Source organism: Haliotis rufescens, unplaced genomic scaffold, assembly GCF_023055435.1.
Source record: "Haliotis rufescens isolate VD_foot unplaced genomic scaffold, xgHalRufe1.0.p SCAF_4, whole genome shotgun sequence".
Lineage (NCBI taxonomy): Eukaryota > Metazoa > Mollusca > Gastropoda > Lepetellida > Haliotidae > Haliotis > Haliotis rufescens.
Window position 1 is genome coordinate 18244273 of NW_025964112.1, and position 18705 is coordinate 18262977.

At 38.4% G+C, this 18705-nt stretch overlaps 1 protein-coding gene across 3 annotated transcripts; it reads right to left on the bottom strand.

The window, feature by feature from the left end:
- Nucleotides 1-1084: 1084 nt before the first annotated feature.
- LOC124149251 (lupus La protein-like) lies at nucleotides 1085-17458 on the bottom strand. Of its 3 annotated transcripts, none has more exons than XM_046520710.2 (14): nucleotides 17365-17458; nucleotides 15396-15483; nucleotides 14723-14792; nucleotides 14055-14161; nucleotides 13571-13672; nucleotides 10746-10856; nucleotides 8902-9002; nucleotides 8078-8140; nucleotides 7019-7049; nucleotides 6404-6544; nucleotides 5290-5407; nucleotides 4533-4654; nucleotides 3469-3502; nucleotides 1085-2366 (listed from the first exon to the last, which is right to left on the bottom strand). In XM_046520710.2, exons 2-14 carry the CDS (start codon nucleotides 15465-15467, stop codon nucleotides 2323-2325), a joined length of 1116 nt encoding a protein of 371 aa, XP_046376666.1. In that variant the 5' UTR covers nucleotides 15468-15483; nucleotides 17365-17458; the 3' UTR covers nucleotides 1085-2322. The 3 variants fall into 3 exon arrangements, with proteins under 3 accessions (XP_046376666.1, XP_046376665.2, XP_046376667.2); XM_046520709.2 differs by having other exon boundaries at nucleotides 17297-17444; XM_046520711.2 differs by lacking the exons at nucleotides 1085-2366; nucleotides 3469-3502; nucleotides 4533-4654; nucleotides 5290-5407 and adding an exon at nucleotides 5499-5677 and having other exon boundaries at nucleotides 17297-17444.
- Nucleotides 17459-18705: the final 1247 nt, after the last annotated feature.

Consider the following 18705-nt stretch of genomic DNA (forward strand, 5'->3'; position numbering starts at 1 on the left):
AAAAACAACACTGGAACATGTGGTACAGCTAAAAATAAGATGGAATTGCATCGGACTTGCCTTGTGCTCTTGAAATTTAATTTTTCTAAGTGATTTTCATGCAAAAGTGGTGTCTGGAGAGGAGAAAAGTGGCCCAGTTGTCTCACGCTGCACTTCACAGTGCAGAGTTGCTTATGCGCGTCTACCCATGAAGATCCAGGGTAGAATACATCTTCAGCAACCCATGCTTGTCGTAAAAGGCTACTATGCTTGTTGTAAGAGGTGACTAACCGGATCGGGTGGTCAGACTTGAAGACTTGAGTTTGATGCATGTCATCATATCTCAAATGAGTGGATCGATGCTCAAAAAATGCTGTTCAGTATTTTTCAACATCTCAGATCCTCAAAAGGCACCAGTTCACCACTAGCCTGATCTGTATAGTAAGTTCCACTAATTTTCCCATGAAAATGCAAGAAATGCAAGACGTGTTTCTTACAAAAATTCTGGCTATAGTTCTAAATAAATAAATACCGTATTCGACGTAATAAGCGCCCCGCTCTAATAAGCGCCCATGGCGATATTTGCTAATATGTTGGCTAGTGAACAATCCCAGTTAGCACCCCTTCCAATTGATCAATGTACACAAGACTTATTTATTCGCGTATAATACACACTCGTGTGTTATATGCACCCTTAATTATGGGGAATTTATTTCTGGGAAATTTATTTCTGGAAAATATATATCTGTCGTACATAAACATTTCAGGCGGTCAGCATAAACCACGAAATTTATCTTTCAACTCGGTTTTTTTTCCACCAAAATAATATTCTAATAAGAGCCCCCTATTCCTAATTTTGAGAGCGCCCTGGGCGCTTATTACGTCGAATACGGTAGATATTGTCTTGTAGCTGTAGCTGAAAAAAATATCTGATCTTCCAGCTCCCAGCTCCCAGCTCCCCCTCTCCGAAAGTCAACTGGTCCCTTACCATAATTACAGGTTACCAGGAACATATTCATACCCAGGATACCCTTGGGGGCATATTATAACTTACGATGTCTGCAAGGATACAACGACATCTCACAAAAGAATGTAAAACACAAGGTAGTGATAAATGTAGTTTATTGACACTATGTACAAATGGAAATGTAGGCGATAAAATGTAACTACAGTTAGTCTTAAAATAGTACTCATCAACTTTCATAATACAAGGTGAAAATGTCTCCAAATCACTTAATATAAACTTATCTAAAATAAATTAGGAACAAACAAAAGTATAAAAAGTACATTAAAAAATGAAATGTACTACGTACAGATGAGTAAATGAAGATACTGGGCCAACCCATACCTCTCAACAGTTTACTGGGCGGAGCTACCAAGGGTGGATACTCACAACATTATTGCAGACACTTTCACCCAATTTATTGTGCTGTATTTCGACCAAAACAAACCATCTTGCTTACTTTACCTGTATTTCAAACATCTTTTTAACAGAGTAAGAAAATTATCAAATTCAGTAGAAGTACTGGGTAAAAAGTGTTAGGATTGGGGCAGTGCTATTACATATGATACTGAAGAAACAACAGGTTTCCATTTGTTGGCAAAATCTTTACCTCTTTTCACCTTGCAATATTGGAGTGGCTCGCTGATATTAGCTGGGAATAACAAGCATGACCTTTTGCATTACATTTTGGCAGATCTTTACTTCAATCAATTTTTTTTCAATCCCAAAACCTAAAATATAAAATGTATCATTTTTACTTACCAGTATTTTTTATTTTAACTTCAGTGGTCTGACAGGATCAGCAAACATTATTCTGCCTGCAACTTAATTGCAATGTCCAAAAATGTATTTGAATCCAGCATTTAGCTTTGGATGATGTGGAGACACCTTAAACAATAATCGTTTAATTTTGTGAATATCCTCAACAGCATGTAAAAATTTGTTTCACACAGGATGCAACACCCATTATTCCATTCATCAATACCTTGTGTACTTTTGGTTTTACATCTAATGGAAACACCCTTGATAAATGTGAAACAAAACATAGAATGCGTTACTTCACCACCTCTTTTCCAAGTGCTTACATATCTACATTGTCATCTCTTATACAGCCACAGATAATCTGAATGTACATCCCTATGTCCATGGTTGTCGGCCCAAGACGTCCCAATAACTGAGTGCTGTGTTCCCACATCCCCCCGTCCCCTCATCTCTCATCCCCCGGTCCCCTGTCCTAGTCCACATCTGCTCCTCAACTTGGTGGAGTCTTCTGTGATAAACAAAGGCACAACAGAGACATCTGATGATTGTGTTGTTTTCAGTAGCAGGGAGACCCATTCTCAGTCGTCTTCTGTCTTCAATGTCTTGGCTGCAGGTTCTCCATCTAAAACAAGAGGCAAGTCACATCAACAAGACTCTTGGTTTGTTGTTGTTTAATGCCACACTCTGTAAATAATCGAGTCAGGAACAGACAATCCAGTCAGTGATTCACATCATGAGCATCAATCTACACAACTAGAAAACAATGACTTTCTTCAACTCAGTCAGTGAATCTTACCACCCAATCCAAATAGTCACCTATTACAACAAGCATGGGCTGCTGAAAATCCTAAGCCAGATCTTCACGGGTCAGCAAGACCACCCCACCCAACCAGTGTAAACCTTAATACTATCCCCCATCCCAACTGTTTAACTCTGAACAATACCACACCCAACAGTGTAACCCTGAACAATACCACCACCCTCACACCCACCAAAACAGTGTAACCCTGAACAATACCACCACCCTCACACCCACCAAAACAGTGTAACCCTGAACAATACCACCACCCTCACACTCACCCAAACAGTGTAACCCTGAACAATACCACCACCCTCACACCCACCAAAACAGTGTAACCCTGAACAATACCACCACCCTCACACTCACCCAAACAGTGTAACCCTGAACAATACCACCACCCTCACACTCACCCAAACAGTGTCACCCTGAACAATACCACCACCCTCACACTCACCCAAACAGTGTCACCCTGAACAATACCACCACCCTCACACTCACCCAAACAGTGTCACCCTGAACAATACCACCACCCTCACACTCACCCAAACAGTGTCACCCTGAACAATACCACCACCCTCACACTCACCCAAACAGTGTCACCCTGAACAATACCACCACCCTCACACTCACCCAAACAGTGTAACCCTGAACAATACCACCCCCCTCACACTCACCCAAACAGTGTAACCCTGAACAATACCACCCCCCTCACACTCACCCAAACAGTGTAACCATAAACAATACCACACCACCCACCCAAACAGTGTAACCCTGAACAATACCACACCACCCTGCCAAACAGTGTAACCATTCCAGAAAACCTAAACCTGAACACTACCCTGACAATGTCAATGTTTCCCGAAACACACTCCCCGACATTTTCACAGTAGGACAATGAACCGATGTAAAAGTGAACACATACCTCCGTCCCTGTCCCTGTTGATCCTTCGCTTTCCCTGTATGCAACAAAGGAAATTAAGGTAATTCAAATTCAACTGCGCAGCAACTTCAAACTTCAATGGTCATAGTGGATAGTGTGCATGGTGTTTCACATCAAAATTACAGCAATATTCCAGCCATGTAACAGCTGCCTATGAAGAATCAAGTCAGGTCTGGTCAATTCAGTGGTCGATACCATGAGCAAACGATCCACATCAAGTGAGTTTGCATTGATCCAGCTTTGAACAGTATTTCAGTAATATCACAGCTTGTTATGGGCTGAAAGCTCAACATGATGATCCACATCATTGAGGAATGATGAAATACAATGATCCCTTTTACACACTGTAACTTGATCCTCATCTGTCCGCTCTTACGACAAGAATGGAGGACATGGGTAATCAGAGCTCCAGATAACTTTTTGAGCAATTGAGTTTTTACTCGAAGGTTTCTACTTTAATTGGGTTATTACATTTTTCATTGGGTAACCAAATGATCAAGCATTTTGAGATTTAAAAATAATAATGAAATAATGTTTTAGATGTATATAACGGTTCTAAGTATAGGCTTGACTCGGAAAGTAAATTAGCTCGTAATTGTGTTTCAGAAATTAGCTCTGTTGTATGCATGCTGAAAAAGCTTCATTGGGTATTTACACGTGCTGTTTTCGAACAATTGAGTTTTCCATTTAATGCATGCGTTTCTGTACGCAAGTTAATTGAAAGTAATTTTTAAAAAAATAGTTTTGGGGGGTATTTTACGCAAATATGCAGCTAATCTGTAGCTCTGGTAACATTAAGGGGCCTATCTTAACACTTTGCCAAATTGGTAAGTTAGAAAAATTGTTTGAAGAAGGAATGCTTGAAAACTTTTTCTACAGTTACAGAAAACATTGACATGATTTTATTGCTACCTTATTCAGTCTGCCAACATGCACAAAGCTTAAAATCAATTGTCAGTTTCACACCATTAACTATTGAGTAAATCAAACTATAATTAGCACAAAAGAAGACATTTCCTGAGTGCTGGCAATTCCCGTTGACTTACCCTTCCCCCGTATTGGTTGTTACGGCGCTTGCCTCCCCTGCCTCCACCTTGCTTGTTGCGAGACCTCCGCTGATCTTCCATCGTCTTGAAGATCATTTTCCAGTGGTTGAGTTCCTCCTCACCTACACACAGAAAAGGTGCAACTTATTCAGAAAAGAATAGTACTTCTGCATAAACAGACATTGTGGTCATCTAATCTCAATCTACCAACCTAGGGGCTTACAGTGCCTCCCAGACATAACATTACACAATAATCTTCTACTTTTACATTTATTAATTTTACACACCTATCTACAATTTTAATGTTACATCACTGTGCCATGTAAATCATCAAGTGTGCTACAAACCAGTGATTGATAGCATCAACAACAATTCACAAAACAAATCTTATTCCCATATAATCAGTTTTAATGACAAGCACTAGGTACTGGAGACCTGCTGTGCCTAGGAATACCTAGAGGGAAGACAAACATGTGTGTTTGTTGTTTAATGCTGCACTCGGCTACATGATGGCAGACTCTAAATCCAGTACAGGCAATTCAGTGATCGTTACTGTAAGTCACCAACTCTGACAACCCAACCCATTTAGTCGCCTCTCACAACTAGCATAGGATATGGGGATCAATTCTAGCCTTGTACTCAATCAGGGGAGACAATCATGGCAAAGATGGGGTACAGTGTCTATCCTGATCAGAGTCCTTACCTTGAGACGAAGATGGGGTACTACACAAGGATAAAGCCATAGCAAGCCACCTACCATCAAGCACACGAGCTGTCACTTCGTTATTGTTGATCTCAATCTTCCCTTCTCCTGCCTCTTTAGCTTTAGTCAACACTTCTGTTGCCTCGTTCTCATTGGTGAACCTCACATAGCCCTGCAACAAATAGTCTTCAACATCAATACCTGATGCAAGAGATACACAATGGTGAACCTCACATAGCCCTGCAACAAATAGTCTTCAACATCAATACCTGATGCAAGAGATAAACAATGGTGAACCTCACATAGCCCTGCAACAAATAGTCTTCAACATCAATACCTGATGCAAGAGATAAACAATGGTGAACCTCACATAGCCCTGCAACAATAGTCTTAAACATAAAACCTGATGCAAGAGATAAACAATGGTGAACCTCACATAGCCCTGCAACAATAGTCTTAAACATAAAACCTGATGCAAGAGATAAACAATAAAATTTGTTAAGGTTGTCACAGTTCACCGATGCTTTTTGAATTCACACCTGACAGTATGATGTGATACACATACCCATATATCTATTCATGTATTAAATCTGTATGTATTATCAAACTAAAATTTACTTGTTTTTTTTCAATAACTGTATCACGAAACAAAAAGCAAGATCTGACACAAGTCATGCAAGTTAAACACAATTCATGCAAGCTAAACACAAACTGGTTGATTGCAATTCCTTCCACATATTCAAGTATTTAGATGTGTATTGATACATCTCTGAATGCCATGGCATCGTAAGCCAAAAATGGAGTACCATTGAGGAATATCTCTATTCTGTGCAGATTTCCTTTTATTAAAATCAATTTCTGAATCAAGTGGTAAAGCAATGAAGCCAAATCATCCTTGAAAGCTGACATCTGATTGGCACTTCATTGGGTGGGTATCATATCGCAGCAACATATCTGATGTTAATAAGATTGCTAAAAGCTATGAGCATTTTAGATTGGAGCAAACGGTCAGCAGTTCAGCTGAACATGCTTAAGGATTCAATTCTGCTCGGCAAGATGGACAATGAAGACCCAGTTTAAAACAAAAGACACATCCAAACAGAAATATATGTACAAAAATATCAAGAAGATAGGAACATTACGTTTTATTACACACAAGATGGGCTACCTTTGTTTCTCCATTGTCGTGGTCAACCCAGGCCACTGTGCCGAAGTCTGTGAAGAAGTTGCGGAGATCTTCCAGTGTGATATCACCAGGGAGACCATCAAGTCTCAAGATGGTGGCTGTCTTAATTCGATCTCTGATTTTCTGTAACAGCAAAAACAGAATTTTGAAACATGGTTCATTGGTATCTGGCAATGAAAAACATGCATGTAATACTTTTACTCTACATTGCTCATACATCCTGCCAAAACAAATTCAAGATACAGACAGGACTGAACATTGTGTCTAGAGAGATGTATCTTAAGCAACATTACACAAGGAATTAGAGTTACAAAGTCCCATCAACAACATCACATGAACTTGCTTGTAACATGTGGGAGCAGTAGCGCTGAAATTTTTCTTGTTTCGTGAATGTTGATCAATGATGTTCATATGTAAGAAAACCTACTGACTACCAAAATAACTATTAAAAGTGTTAAAATGGAATAATCTGATGAATGCAATCTATATTTAGCACCATTACTATCACATGCATGGTATATCACAATACTGAAGAGGTCAACAATGTTCCTTTTATCCCACTAACAAGATGAAACAATGAATCAATTCACAGCTCACATCATCTTGCTCCTTCTCCTTTTCCTTGACACTGAAAAAGAAAAGTGGAATTATTTCAAAGACAGAAATATTTGAAATGAAGTATGTGCTTCACAACAGGGTTGTGGAAATTGGCTGCATGACATGTGCACTCAATAACCACAAGTAACCCACCCTTATCCAACCAACACATCCCTGAAGCACACTGGTGACTCAGTAACAAGTAACCCACCCTTATCCAACCAACACATCCCTGAAGCACACTGGTGACTCAGTAACAAGTAACCCACCCTTATCCAACCAACACATCCCTGAAGCACACTGGTGACTCAGTAACAAGCAACCCACCTTATCCAACCAACACATCCCTGAAGCACACTGGTGACTCAGTAACAAGTAACCCACCCTTATCCAACCAACACTTCCCTGAAGCACACAGGTGACTCAGTAACAAGTGACCCACCCTTATCCAACCAACACTTCCCTGAAGCAAAACTATGTAGTTTTTGATGGCACATTTTATACAAGATAGCATTTCCCACCAAAACTTGTACTCAACATTTAATAAATAAATTACTAAATTCTTTTCCTGATCGATACCAATTTTATGAAAATTGAGAATTGTTCTATTATCTGAGTGGCTTCTGCTTGTCCTAATACCAGGACTATTCACTCGTTCATAAAACTGGCATTAAACAGGAGTTAGTTTACTATTCTATATATACACAACAGTGTGTGGCTTAACATGCTGAATCATGATCCAAGGGCATGGTGCTGACAAACCAAGATCGATCAGGGTGAATCTCAGGTTTGAAACCCTCATCAAGTGATTGAGTGATTGAGTGAGTGCTGTGTAAGGCCAAAGTTGACCCTACTACAACAGCCTGTGTATACTCTTTCCTCATCCGGGTACACCAGGAGCTGATGAATGAGCAACAATCTACAACATGCAGACACAATGACCACACAGCCATCGTATGATGGGCAGTAAGTTTCTATGACAAGTAGGTACTTCTGACCAGCTGACAGGGTAACTTGTTGTATACTACAATGTAAAACCATGTACAAGTGTTAACTCACTCCTCACTATGCTGCTTCTTCGCCTGCTTCTTCTCTTCATTCTTCCTCTTGAAGTAATCATCTCTGCAAAAGAGCCATTGGTTATTCTCTTGCATGGTTCATACAGATATGGAACACAATTCAAGGCCCTTTCAAGGCTTTTCTAGTTGGGTTTAAATCCAGCATACTGCATATTAGTCTTAAGACCTAAAAAGCAGTACGAACATTACAAATTTTCAAATTAGATTTTCAATAAATAAAATAAATTAAGTCTGTCATGAATTCTTCAAAGTGTTTGGCAAAGTGTCAAATCTATCACCGTGATAAATAACACTTAGATTTTCTAACGTTTAGTTTTGTGTGTTTAATACTTTAATTGACAAGATTATCATTTTGTACAAATTCAAGGCATTTCAAGCTATTTTGGTGATTTTCAAGGCTATTTCAAGAGACTTACAATTCAAGGCTTTTTTAAGCCTTCCCCAAGGCTTGGTGATCTGATCACATTAGTCAACTGTCTGTAGCAGCATAAGCTATTATATCTCACTCATTACAATAGACATCTAACTTCTCAGTTGTGTTAAAAAGTTGGACATGGTATTACAAATTAGACTTAGAGTGCCTGGTTAACTCAATGTCTGATAAATTAAGTTACAATATTCAACTTCAAGGGTTGCTCATATCCTGGATATAAACATCATAATGAGAGGATTTCTAAAAACAACATTCTAAATCTTATATAATGTTGAACATATGTTGCCTAATGTTCAGGCCAATGTAAAAAACTTGCATACATTTGTGGTGATGTATGAAATATTTTGCAGAATTAACAGATGCAGACTTACTTGAAACATCGGACCAGTTCTGTTTCTCCATACTTTAAGGACTCTGCTTTAACAAACTTTTCTGCATCCTCTTTGTTACAGAACACAGTAAACACAGACCCCTGAAACATTCACAGCAACAGTGTCAGTATCAGATATCACTTCATTCTCTCTGTAGCATTTACAGCAACTGACATCAGTACACCTCCTTACAGAACACAGCAAACAAAGTTCGTTCATTGCTTAAGAGGTGAGGTGAGGTGAGGTGAGGTGAGGTGAGGTGAGGTGAGGTGAAATTGGGTTTAACATCGCGTCCAAGATTATTGCACTCATATAGCGACGTGCATGCACGTGCGTGGCTGCTTGTACTAGTCCGGACTGATGCCGATTTATAGTGCCGATTTATAGTGCTAGCTCACTGAGATACCATGCCGCAGTTTAACATGAATACCCCACTCAGACACAGTATACTCCGAGCCGACCAGTCCTTGTTTTAGCCCCTCAATGCCGAGCGCCAGACAGGGTAACAACAAGTACCATCTTTTAACTTCTTTTGGTATGATGAGGCCGGGGATCAAACCCCGGACCTTCTGCTCTCCGGGCGGATGCTCTACCACAATTTATTTCTGATGCTTATGCTGAATTTAATACACAGAAAGACAGACACTCACAGTCACAAACGTCTTTCATGAGGCTTGGCAAAAAGAATTTTAATGGTTACATTTCAATAAAAAATGTAATGACATATGCTTATTGTTCAACAAACCCATCACTTGCAGGGAATACTGACAATGCCAGATACTGGACCCGATATGAAACTTCAAATATTTTATTGAATAAATTCAAACTAATTGTGTGTGTTTTTCATGCGGAAGCTAAATGGCTTCATAGGAAAACAATTAACCAAGCGGGGTGGCAATAGAATTATTTGTCACTGAAACTGCATATAAGAGCAACACTCAACAGTAAGCATCAGCGGTTCCTTAGATGAGTCTCAGTCACAGGACATCAGAACTCTAGTAACATCATGTGCTTTAAATTGTCGGTGTGCTGTGCACAACATCTTACTGCCCTTTTCTACAATAAATAGTAGTTTGTTGGAAACAGTGATGCACCAGAAAAATAGTGAACTGGAGTCAATACTTGATTCTGATGTAATGGCTTAATAAACATATGAATATACCATGAGTGAGAGAGTTGGATAAAAGATGTTTTTAACAGTATTACAGTTATAGGATGACTTGTCAGCTTAATGTGGGAGGAAAGCCACACCTATGAAACCCACAAGCTCGGGTATGGTGTTGACAAACCTAGAAACATAATCAGGCCGAATCAAGATTTGTGCCCACAATCATAGGAATCTGGTATGCCCAAGGGAAGCAACTCTGCACAACGAATTGCGACGCTTTGGACGACTGGGACACCCATGCCACACATCACCCCTCACCATAAACTGAAAGACCACGGAGCATCCTCGTTGCTTAAGACTTCAATCAACAATACTCCAGCATCCTGTAAACAATTAAGTCTGGACCAGACAATCCAGTGATTGACATTGGAGCAACAACCCACGTCACTGAGAGTACAATAACACACAATCAACCAAGCAACTGAGCCTGACCACTTTCCATTAAGTCACCTCTTATGAATCTGCATAGGACTCAGCCAACAACGACCCCTCAACACTCACAGCAGACCTCAATTGGCTTACTACAGCAGACCTCAAACTCCTTACTTCAGCATGTATACATCAATCGCTTTACTACAGAATACAGCCCCATGAAACTTTGACAGTAATAAGCACTGCCGATCCATAAGAAGGCATTTTACATGAAAATTCAAGGTTTGTTTACTTCTGCCCTTACCTTGAAGTCTTTAGTCTTGGGGATGCGTCTCATGGAAATGCTCTCCACTTGACCTTGTTTATTGAAGAACTCCTGCAGCTGGTCCAGAGTTTGATCCTCGGGGAAGCCTTTCTGTAAAGCAAAGGAGGAGGGAGTCAGTCCTAGCATACAAAGTCCTGTTATATGATGGAGGAAAAAAGTCCTGAAATACGATGGAGGGACCAGCAAGTCATCGTCTGCTCGTAACTCTAAATTCCAACGGTAGAAACTGACAGTTTTAGTCCACTAGTCCTTATAATGATAACATTAAAAAGGGCAAATTTCAACTACCCCTATGATACCTTTAGCTATTGGCCAGTTTGGCAAGGAATATAGGACTAGTGCTTATTTCTGATGCTTATGCTGAATTTAATACACAGAAAGACAGACACTCACAGTCACAAACGTCTTTCATGAGGCTTGGCAAAAAGAATTTTAATGGTTACATTTCAATAAAAAATGTAATGACACATGCTTATTGTTCAACAAACCCATCACTTGCAGGGAATACTGACAATGCCAGATACTGGACCCGATATGAAACTTCAAACATTTTATTGAATAAATTCAAACTAATTGTGTGTGTTTTTCATGTGGAAGCTAAATGGCTTCATAGGAAAACAATTAACCAAGCGGGGTGGCAATAGAATTATTTGTCACTGAAACTGCATATAAGAGCAACACTCAACAGAAAGCATCAGCGGTTCCTTAGATGAGTCTCAGTCACAGGACATCAGAACTCTAGTAACATCATGTGCTTTAAATTGTCGATGTGCTGTGCACAACATCTTACTGCCCTTTTCTACAATAAACAGTAGTTTGTTGGAAACAGTGATGCACCAGACAAATAGTGAACTGGAGTCAATACGGTACTTGATTCTGATGTAATGGCTTAATAAACATATGAATATACCATGAGTGAGAGAGTTGGATAAAAGATGTTTTTAACAGTATTCCAGTTATAGGACGACTTGTCAGCTTAATGTGGGAGGAAAGCCACACCTATGAAACCCACAAGCTCGGGTATGGTGTTGACAAACCTAGAAACATAATCAGGCCGAATCAAGATTCGAACCCACGATCAAATGAATCTGGTATGACCAAGGGAAGCAACTCTGCACAACGAATTGTGACGCTTTGGACGACTGGGACACCCATGCCACACATCCCCCCTCACCCTAAACTGAAAGGATATTCACATTTCCATTATTTAATACACAGTGATAAAACAATCTGCATGTTTGTGTTTCCATCTGTAATCTGTGTAAAAATAATATCCCTAACTATCCAACTTCAGATATAAGACATAACTTAGTAGCATTGCCCAAAACAGATATCTGAATGATGGTCTTATTTGTAAATTGTCAATGTGTGTGTTATGATACTGTAGTGTTCAATAATCTACCATCATGACCATGGCAATCTTGACATGGAGATCTAGAGAGAAGAGAAACATTATCTGAACACATACCTGAATGTTTATCAAATTATGATTAAATAGGATCAATACATCATGATTCATGTTCAATATTTCATAATATTGATAATATATTCATAATATTCCAATAAAAACATGTTTTCATCCAAAGGAATCTATTGACAATTCTGAGCATCAGCGGTTCCTTAGATGAGTCTCAGTCACAGGACATCAGAACTCTAGTAACATCATGTGCTCATGCTTAACACAGTTCAGCGGAGATGGACAATGCACCATGTATTAAGGTCTACCGATCATACAGAATTGTGAACACAAAACTTAGTCACCAAGTTATCTTTCAAGGCAATGATCACACTTAAAAAGGCAAAGGAGTAAGATCCAAGAGTGCTTTCAACCTGAACTATAAGAACATTCTTACATTGCCACTTGTACAAAATTTCCAATCATTGGGCGAAACATTTTCATATCTTGGTTGGTACAAAACAAATACATTTCAGTTATTTCAATAGTTTCTATGTGAGCAGTTTGACTTAAGCTTGTCTGTCAGTCTTGTAGATTGCCCTGTTGTATGCAGAATACATTAAGTAGCATTCAGCGTGAATTCATAAATAATGCTTTTCAGATTTAATGTTGTCTAGTTTACTTAGGGCTGGCAGAATCACTAAAACCAATTAAAAAAATGTTGAGCCTTATTATGGTTCAAGCAATCAGTTATACTGTATGAAAGATCTAAAATGACAATTGATGTGTGATTATACGACATTAGCACATGAAGTAGTGCTTGGTTTCATCTTCGAATGGGAAATACTTCAAAGTTAGAGACCTGTGAAGATCTGGGTAGAGGTCTTCATCAACCCATGCTAGCAGTAAGAGGCAACTAATAGGATCGGGTGGTCAGGCTCACTGACTTGGCTGATGCATGTCATCGTATCCCAATTCTGTAGATCAAAGATCATGATGACAATCACTGGATTGTCTGGTCCAGACTCTATTTATAGACCGCAGCCATATAGCTGCTGAGTGTAGCGTTAGACAATAACCAAACAAATCAAATAAGATTTTCTATGTTATGTAATCTTCAAATCAAGAATATTTTTCAAACAAATCTTTGTCATAAATATCTGCATATGCCATCTGAAGCTAATTCCAGCTGTTTCCAGCAACAACAAAAATCCAAATAAATTGAGCATCAGCGGTTCCTTAGATGAGTATCAGTCAGTGGACATCAGAACTCTAGTAACATCATGTGCTCAAATAAAAATTTACAAAGCTAACTTTCTTAAACTTTAAGCAGGTGAGAAACATTGGTCAGTTTCTAGATACAAGTAAAACTACAAAGTTTAGTAACCATGACAACTATCAAACTTACAGCATATACAGATCTGGCTGAGACTTCCTCCCTCCTCTCCTTCGTGTTGTCTGGGATTGGCTTGCTGGGAGATCTGCGGATCTTTGTCTTGTCTTCGGCAACCTACAACACATTGATACACTTGTAACTCAAACCAATCTGTCATGCCAACCTTTGAGTGAGCACATATTACATATTCCTGCTACAAGGTAAATGGACACGTCCAGACAAACCAGTGACTGAGTGCATATGTGCAGTGAACTACACAATCATGACATGTTGACATGCTTCAGCCACAGACATGATTTTCAGTCAGTCCTTACAATAAAACCACTGGATGACAGCAGATAGCCTGAGACTACCTACCTAAAAAAAAAAACCTAGACGAAAGCAGGTAGCCTGAGACAACCTAGCTCAATAAAACCTCTAGATGACAGCAGATAGCCTGAGGCTACCTTCCTCAATAAAACCCTTAGAGGAAAGCACACAGCTTGAGTCTACCTACCTCAATCAAGCCACTTGCAGACTTCTTCAGAGCTGCACAGATAACATCATGGTCATCACTCAACTTCTTCAGTCGATTGAACTTGAGCATCGTCTCCAGTGTCACCCCTGTTTTACAGTTAAGGATGTTTGGATGGGAAAAAATTAAAACTGACCGTTAGCATGCAGCATAACAACTTGACAATATCCCATATCTTAAGGAGATTGGTTGGGTTTTTGCTTAACCACATTGTCATCAAAACTCATGAAAGGGTTTTCCAAATAAGTTCTTGAAACCCATCCTGAAGCTGTTGATTCCGACATGAAATTGATAAGTGATAAAATACATGGGCAAGAGTATGAACGCTAAGCATGGTCAGCCAACAGAACTTTCCTAAATAATAAAATCTTTACTGGGTAAATCTGTAACCCAAACTTTTACGACTGTAGAAACAGTCGCCAGATGCATGTTCATGAGTGAGTATGGTTTTACGCCGCTTTTAGCAATATTCAAGCAATATCACGGTGGGGGACACCAGAAATGGACTTCACACATTGTACGCATGTCGGGAATCACGCTTTAACCACTAGGCTACCCAACTGCCCGCATGATCATGATAAAACTATTTCATATATCGCCCATAAAAATGTGATAGATGTGTACACTATCTATTGAAAAATAAAGGATACAGCCATCATCCTGGGTGATTTGATCCTGAAGAAATCTGTCACGTGGCAGGTTTATGTCTCCAAAATAATACTGAAAATAAAAATAGGCATGTTCAAATTGTTTCTGTGAAAAAAAAACAATATTCAAATCTGGTCAAAATCAGACAAAATACATCTGAGGTTATCAGATTACAATTATAATAAAACATGTCAAAGCCTCAGTTCCACAAATTAAGGTTCATACAGATATGGAACACTAAAATAAAAGCTCTTTTCAGGCTGCCGCTGACAATATTTGATTAAGTCAAGCATACTATGTTATTATATATTACTATAAACATTTTCCAACAAGATATATTTTCACACCCTACAAAAAGATAAATCTTCATAATTTATTACACACAAATCTATTAATGTCATAAATCTCACTTTAACCTCCTTGGTACATTTTTAGTGTGCTTTAATACCTTTATTAACATGTATATATATATATATATGTCATTTTGAACAAATTCAAAGCTTTCAAGCTATGTCATTGATTTCCAAGGGTTTTCAAGGTTGACACTAAAACGTCAATGGTTTTGACGAGAGAACTTAAACATCAAGGCCTTTTCAAGCCTGTATGGACCCTGTATTGCTATAATCATGCCAAATGTGCCAATACTATAGTTACAGGATTCTGAAGAAGACTCACCTCTATCTGGTTAATAATCTTTGTCTCAAGTGCAGACGCTGCACCAGATGCTGTACCGTTTTCTCCTGCCATAATGTTTTCCTTTTCACTGAAAAAGACATAAAATGAAGAATTAACACCAATTCTTATTGATACCTTTGCTGTACTTGTGCCACTGCATGAATACTGATGGCACCATAGTGACACTCATGTTATTTAGGATTCTGGACCAGAATATGTCCCGATTTAAGTATGCCACACTTACAAGAGCCAACAAAAGAACAATGCGTTGTCAGACTCAGTGACTTGATTGATTGAATGTCATCATGATCATGCCCTGAAGATGTAGGACTTTGCTCATTATATCATCCACTGGCTTGTCTTGTATGTTAAGGCCTGAATCTTTACAGGTCAACGTGATATCATGGGTATAGATAGAGTAGTGCTGAGGAGTTACACAACAAATGAAAACATGCCAGAAAAGAACCTATGTGAACAATGAACCACTATACCATTTACGTCTAATTATTTGACTAGATTTAATCCATCTATCATGAATAGCCTATACATACAAGTACAAGCATGGTAATACATGACATATTGTTTAGGCACAGGGGCGACTGATTGTGAATAAAGATCTTCAAAAACACCTAGAGTAAACGAGTAGATAAAAAAACACAGACATGGTCACTCTCGATTAGTTTACTTTTGAAAAGTACTCTGGGTACAACACAGTACAGTCAAGTCTTGTTAATCCGACAGTCTGCATTAAATGACACTAATGATGGGAACCAATTAAATCAGTGCTATTTTGACCTGTTAATCCGACAGTCTCGCATTCCGACACCGACACACGTAATATGCAATGAATTGCTGAAATCTATCATTAATGATTCTCGTTAATCTGACGGTCATTTGCCGGCCAGTACACAGCCCTGTGGTCTGATGCAAGACGAGTCGGCTAGTAGCTACATATGACAACGGCTGCAGAGATAAACTAACTTAACAATACAAATTAATCTTTTAAATACACAAAAAAAGGATATCACATGTTTAGAGTTTGCATGATTAGAAACATATTCAGCTGACAATACAACACAATATGAATATTTCCTTATTTATTATTTTACAACATGCATGTATCATCATCTATTGTGTAGTGATTTAAAATCACGACCATTGGTACTACTTAATTTTGTTTACCCAAAACATATGCAACCAACCATGTCAGATAAACATGACTTGAGTGTATGCAGAAATGTTCCCAGATCTTTACTGATTAACTTATGACACACTGTTCAACAAACTGCTCCACAGATAGATACAGAACAATGTTCTATGAAATTATATACTAACCAGGACTAGTTCTGGCTCTATCATTTTGAACCCAGGGGACATTTCAATGGCAAACCAATCGAGAGTGAACCCATACCAGCTTAAGAAACATATGGGATCTGCCATCATAACTAAAATGTATAAAGGACTTTGTGTAACTTGGAAAATTAAATGCCATGCTGATTCAAAGCATATATAACTCATATTTATTATAATAGAAAGAAAGTTTCAAGTTTAATGTGATCAAGTAACGCTTTGGTCATGTTGGTTAAGTAGGTAGCCAACGTGAAACTTCAGGGATGCCAACACACAAGATATCCTCCAAACTTAAACATGTTAAAAATGTACATCTAAACAGAGTTTGGTAAAGTTTTGTCAGAATATTTTCAAAACAATCCTAATCTTACATTTAAGTTAAACATAATTAGGACGCAACCACCATATTTGACTGAGAATCCAAATAAAACGTGTAGCACACAATTCGAAGTCCAAATATGAGGGTATATAAGCACATGGGCTCGGATATGAAAGCAAAAACACGACGCGTTAAATCCCAGCAACATGTCAACTACTCGATCCGCTCTTACCCTTCAGCACCATCCATGTCTAAGCTATCGACTAGTGCGTGTCAGTGGCAATGTCGTCTACTACTTACACCAAATAGGGACGTTTTAAGTCTGTTTCCCTTGCTCACTTTAACCACGTTTTTGCATCACTTTACGGCGCATGCGCAGAGCCCGGCATTCAAATGTTATGAAAGTACTCTCAAGTTCCGAAAACGAACAATGATTAACAGACACTCGATGTACCCGATTACCCATTCAACAGTGCATAAATTTCGGAACCAACAGGTCAAATATAGAAAATTAAATAGTGACACAGTAAGTACGAATACACTTAGTGAGTAAGTAACCCTCAATGCAACTTAGAAATTCTTATTTTAATGTAAATTCCGAAGATTAGGACGACATTTAATTCAAGTCTTTGAAAAAAATGAATAAATGACACTTTTTATGGATAGCAACTTCTTTTAAACTTTCTCACGACGTGTCAGGGCTACTTCTTGCTCCTTCATCAGGTGAATGAAGGAATGAAGGAATCATTCACCTAATGAAGGAGCAAGAAGTAGCTCTAAAACGTCGTGAGAAAGTTTAAAAGAAGTTGCTATTCTTAACAAGACTTACTGTCATGTAAACATTTATTTCGTTAGACACTATTTCCAACGGTACGTGTTGTAATTACATTTCTCCCAGTAACAAGGAAATCAGCGCGTAAACTGATTAGCTCAAATAAATATATACATGCAAACTCGCAGATTCAGTTATAATAAATCATGTAATAAATATAATGAACATATAAGTCATGATTTCTTTTGCGAATGTTTAATGATAACATTTGTAAACATTATTTATATAGCTATATCGGAGTACATTGCCTATAGTATAACAAAAATAAATCAGCAAATATTGTTTTCGTTGAATAAATGTAAATTGAATGGTAACACAGTGTTTGCTTTCGATATACTTACAAATAATATATACGGTGCCGTTTTCACCAACGAAATCTGATACCATTTTAGCCAATTTGCTTCCATTATCGCCAGACATTGTTGGTGTTGTTCTAGCCTGATCCTATTTGTAACTAGTCCCGCTAACCTGAGACAAACATACAGAAAATGTAATCGCCAGTGATATTTATAAGGGGGAAATTCCAAACTAATCTTAAAGTTACTACTTTGTCGAGAGAAAAAAAACTTTGTCAAGATATTTGAAAAGTAAAAGGTCAAAAGCTCTACCTCATATTTTCTATTCATGGGTATTTCAATTTGGGTATGAGTATAGAATGCAAGTCTCAACCATTACATTTTTTCCAGAAGTTGATTTGATATTCATTTAGCACAATTATCTCCGCAAACTGTCACAAACATTCCGGCGAACAAATACTTAATGCCGGTTGCGATTAAAATGTAAACTTGATAAATGCAATTTATGTTTTA

Bases quoted from the DNA above. Each gene is read 5' to 3' on its own strand.
- LOC124149251 (XM_046520709.2), bottom strand. The intron at 14,793-15,395 runs GTGAGTCTTCTT...TTTTATTTTCAG, and splicing joins AGATTATTAACCAGATAGAG to TATTATTTTGGAGACATAAA. The intron at 3,503-4,532 runs GTAAGTCAACGG...TGTTGCATACAG, and splicing joins ACAACCAATACGGGGGAAGG to GGAAAGCGAAGGATCAACAG.